Source organism: Chondrus crispus, genomic scaffold (genome assembly GCF_000350225.1).
Source record: "Chondrus crispus Stackhouse genomic scaffold, scaffold_578, whole genome shotgun sequence".
In the NCBI taxonomy this organism is placed as follows: Eukaryota; Rhodophyta; class Florideophyceae; order Gigartinales; family Gigartinaceae; genus Chondrus; species Chondrus crispus.
Window position 1 is genome coordinate 3,796 of NW_005178581.1, and position 4,311 is coordinate 8,106.

At 51.1% G+C, this 4,311-nt stretch overlaps 2 protein-coding genes; both read right to left on the minus strand.

Moving 5' to 3' along the window:
- Positions 1-2,273: 2,273 nt before the first annotated feature.
- On the minus strand, positions 2,274-2,343 carry CHC_T00000695001 (hypothetical protein). XM_005710575.1 is given in 2 exon segments: positions 2,274-2,277; positions 2,278-2,343. The coding sequence occupies 1 exon segment, from the start codon at positions 2,341-2,343 to the stop codon at positions 2,278-2,280; it is 66 nt and encodes a 21-aa protein (XP_005710632.1). The 3' UTR covers positions 2,274-2,277.
- Positions 2,344-3,735: 1,392 nt separating this feature from the next.
- On the minus strand, positions 3,736-3,892 carry CHC_T00000696001 (hypothetical protein). XM_005710576.1 is given in 2 exon segments: positions 3,736-3,739; positions 3,740-3,892. 1 exon segment carries the CDS (start codon positions 3,890-3,892, stop codon positions 3,740-3,742), a length of 153 nt encoding a protein of 50 aa, XP_005710633.1. The 3' UTR covers positions 3,736-3,739.
- Positions 3,893-4,311: the final 419 nt, after the last annotated feature.

Sequence of the window (4,311 nt, forward strand, 5' to 3'; positions counted from 1 at the left end):
GGCAGTAGAGGAGGTGAAATAAGAATGGCGGGTCTGGCGGTAAGACATGATGCCGCATGTGGAGGTTGTAAGGGGGAGGGGGAGGGGGGGAGGGGGGGAGGGAGGGAGCAGCGAGCGAGAGTTGGGACTTAAACGGGTGGGGTTGGGGTGGGGGGGAGGAGGAGGTTTGTCCTGTTTGGGCGGGGCAGGGCGACGTGGGGGTTGACATGCGTAGATTTGTGACAAGAGTCACGCCTCTTGGGATGCCCGTGTCCCGATGGAGTATTCCGTTTTCGCAGGTCCTTACAGCGTGTACAGCGATGCACCGTCACTGACTGACCAGTCTACTAGGCACCCCCCAAGTCCCTCCAGCGTCGCCAAGAAGAAGCGCCAACATCCCACACCGCCGGTAAACCGCAGCACTCTTGTTGACCTCCCCACATGTCTCTCGCAGTAATGCCGAAACGCGACTCGCCTCAGTCGGGCTGCTACTGCTGCGATGTCTGGGGTAGATGTAGTAATCCTTTACTCAGCGTTTTGCATGCGAGAGCACCATGTGAAGATCAGACCATTCCATCAGGCTGTCTCGACGCTGCGAACATACGTACAGTTCTGTTTCCTCATGACGACATTGACAAGAGCTTAGCTGCTAATGAGCGATGCCGGGCGGGGGTATTAACGCGCGGTGCCGCCTTGGGAAATAACGCCTTTTCGGTTTCTTCTTGTTTCCCTCTCTAGAGGCACCCTCGATAAAATGTTGTATTACCGCACTGTAGACCGCCATGCTGGAGACAGCCATCTCTTCTCTCTTCACCACCGAAGAAACCCATGCAGTCGAGGCACATTTCTGTCCCATCACTGCGGAAGGGGATTTGTCTGCATGAAAGCCCTTCGCATCTCCATGAGGTCAGGTCCCCTCGAGCTACTGTAGCTAGTGAAAGGTGTAGCTGCTGTCGTGCCACGTCTGCCACCTTTCACTGCCACCTTTCAGTCTCGCAGCCTCCACTCATGGGGCACCTGCACAAAATTCGAGCAGCGCACCAGGCAACGTTTTTTAAACTCTCAATTCTGACTCCACCCCTGGTCCCCTCAGCTTTCCACTGCCACCTCTTCTGATACGCCCTGCCGCACCTGCCTACCCACTCTAGTATACAGTGTATACTAGAGTGGGTAGGCAGGTGCGGTGTATACTATACACCTAACAGCCGACGGGGAAGAAAAACAAGAGGGGGAGAAAATGAGCAGCCTCGTTGAAATCGCATCAGAAAGGGGCGTGCAATCACAGTGGTCAAAATAGTCAACCCACCGCAACACGCACCGTTCAAATATACGAGTAGCAGGTGCGAAAAGGCTATCCACGCACCTTTGGCCCGAGAGCTTTCTGCTGCGCGGAAAGTGCTAACCTACAGAACTGCTGAGCTGAGCTGAGTCGCTCCAGACAAGAGTTTGGCTGCATCTCGGGACGCACAGTCTTCATGTTGGCTCTTATGTCGTCCCCTAGTGTCTAGGTGACAAATGACCTCATATGAGGTCACTTTTCAACTTATTTTTCTCGACTTGTGCTAGCTCAACAAGATGGAAAAAAGATACTCTCGACACGGCAGTTGACTTCTGCGTTGTGGAAGGGTGGAGTTTGGTGAGATCTGCACGTCTTCTCCAGCCATTTTTAAAATGCCCAAAAAGGAGCCTTTTTTGACCAACCTCAAAACGTTTTATGTTGATATCTTCGAAACCAAAACGCCTGTTTAAAAAGTCAACTCATCATTGATAGTTCATTAGATTCTTAGTCTCTCTGTGCATTGACAACCGCCATCCCAATGTTTTGCAAGATGTTATTGCCGAGCGCGTATACGTTAAAGAAATGGTGTCCAAACTGAATGTTTTAAAGTTTCGATTTAATTTATATATTTTTGCAAAAAAAAGCTGGCCTCATATGAGGCCATGACTGACCTCATATGAGGTCAAATTGCTTGTCGTCTAGACACTAGATTTCTGGTGTTGTTGTTGTTTTTTTTGTTTTTTTTGTTTTTTTTGTTTTTTTTGTTGTTTTTGTTGTTTTTGTTGTTTTTGTTGTTTTTGTTGTTTTTGTTGTTTTTGTTGTTTTTGTTTTGGTTGCTATGTCTTGATTTTCTCCGGCTGCAGCAGCTTGTAGTTCATATGAGTTTTACGGATGTCTAAGCCGCATGTGAACGTCGCCCGCTCACGTGAGTGGCTCTCTATTAACAGCCGGACTTGCGGATATCAGCACCGTGAAGGACTTGTCGAACTGTGAGTCCTGTAGAGTTTCAAAGTTGTGAATCACCAAACATTGGTTTGTATCTCCAATTTATACCACGACATAAATGTCTGCTTCCCCCTCAGCATGCGTAGCTTTGAAATATCTCGGCAATCATATTCGGCAACAGCTTCGCTTGTATGAGCGAGAGAGCGATGCGAGATATTCAACGGCAATCCACACTTCCATGTGCTCGACGCTTGCGCAAGTCAAGTTAAGGCTTCCTCGCTTCATGCTTCTACCATGTGCTGACAATCAGTCACCGATGAGTCTTCTGTCGTCATTATACATGTATACGGCATGTTTTGTGTCAAGGAGGAAACTTCTGGTACAGTAAGTGCGCGTTCTCCCGTGATGAGCACTCGAGATCCTATCGATACAACTCCTGCAATGTACTAATTCTCTTTCCACAAATCCTCCGATTTATTTAGGGTATGAGAAAGAACCTCAAACACATTCTCTATTGCACTCTACCCTTGGTATTGCGCATCCCCGGCTAGAAGGCGACACTGCCTTCAATTCACTAGAGCGAGCGTGTAGAGATCATGCTTCATCAAAAATTGTTCGAGTGCCCAATCTCGTGCTCCTTCATATAAAAAAAAAAACAAGCAAGTCCTTCCACCAATTGCATCGGCTTGCGCCAGTGTCCAACCGTAAAGAACGACATGATACTGACCAAGGCGCCACCAACGACAAAATCTCCCCAGCAAGGGTATCGCTGATGAAGCTCTCCGAGCTTGTTCAAGCCACCGTACTGTACCCACTCCGCTTCATTGTGCCTGTCTATTCATATTTCTCACGGGAGCCCCGCCCTTCCGGAGGGTGCATCTGCCAGGTGGAGGCTGCAGCTTCGACAATAGCTTTATTGTGCGCAATCGTACTGGCCTGTCGGCTGATGATGTCTCCTAGAGTGTGGAACGCCTTCCGTACCGTACAGGGCGAGAGAACAAGAACGGTGCAGAAGGCACTTCATGTTCATCAAACAAACTGAAGTGAATGGCAGCCGTCGCGTTTGTTTCCAGTCTGTCTATGATGTGTAGTACGCGTACTGCAGGATGCGTTTTGCTTGACATGCACGAAAGCGGTCGCGAGAGGAGGAATTCTTGCACTATATTCTTCATTCCTCGGCTCGTCTACCCTCACCTAGGGTAAGGTTACTTCTCGTAGAAGAGTCGAAGGTCATGTGAACTAATATCTCGTGCTCTGCTGAGAGCGGGAGCAGTCAATCAGCTCGTGAAATGTCCCTCATGAAACGGGAGACTGTTGGCTAAATTTTCCCGCCGCTGTGTTGCCGCTGCCAGTATGAAACGTCCACCGCACGCCCGTCGATATAATTTACCCCCTTTGTGTCCCACCCTGACGGTCCTCGTGTTCCTTACTGTACTGTCAATAGGTTGCTCGCAAGACCCTCGTTCCCTGCCTCCCGCAGCCGATTACTAAATGCCACCTGGAATGGAACACATGCTTGCGCAACATAAAGGTCATTCAGGTTGCGCAAAATAGAGGCGCAGATCGACAACGTTTAAACAAGTTGTAACAAATATAAGTGGTTTGTACACATATTCGATTTTCCCCAATTTGATACAAAACGCTGCTCTGTCCCGCGCACCTTTCAATCAAAGCGTACAAAGTCTTCATCTCCCCATCTTTCTTTCGTTCCCCCCCTCTCTCCCCTGCCCACCTCGCACCCCACGCCCTACTCTCCCACCCAACTTTCTCCCAACACCCGCCTCGTTGTTGTCAAGCCGCAAACCCTACGCCCTCCCACAGCCCCCGTGACAACACGCATCCAACCTCCGCCAGCAACCGCCCCAAAATGAGCAGCCCCAACCGCTCCTCCACGCGGCACACCTCACACAAGACGCGGGCCTCCGACAGCGCGTCGAAACCGCGCCAGCCCCACGCGTTCCCGGCCGGCGGGGCGGCGCGGTCGGCGCCGACAAGCTGGTCGACGTTCGGGGCGGAGCCGCCCCCACGCGGGTCTGCGAGCGGCTCGGGGCGGGGGTTCTCGACGCCCAGCCCGACGCGCTACGTGCTGCGCAACCCGCCCGAGTACA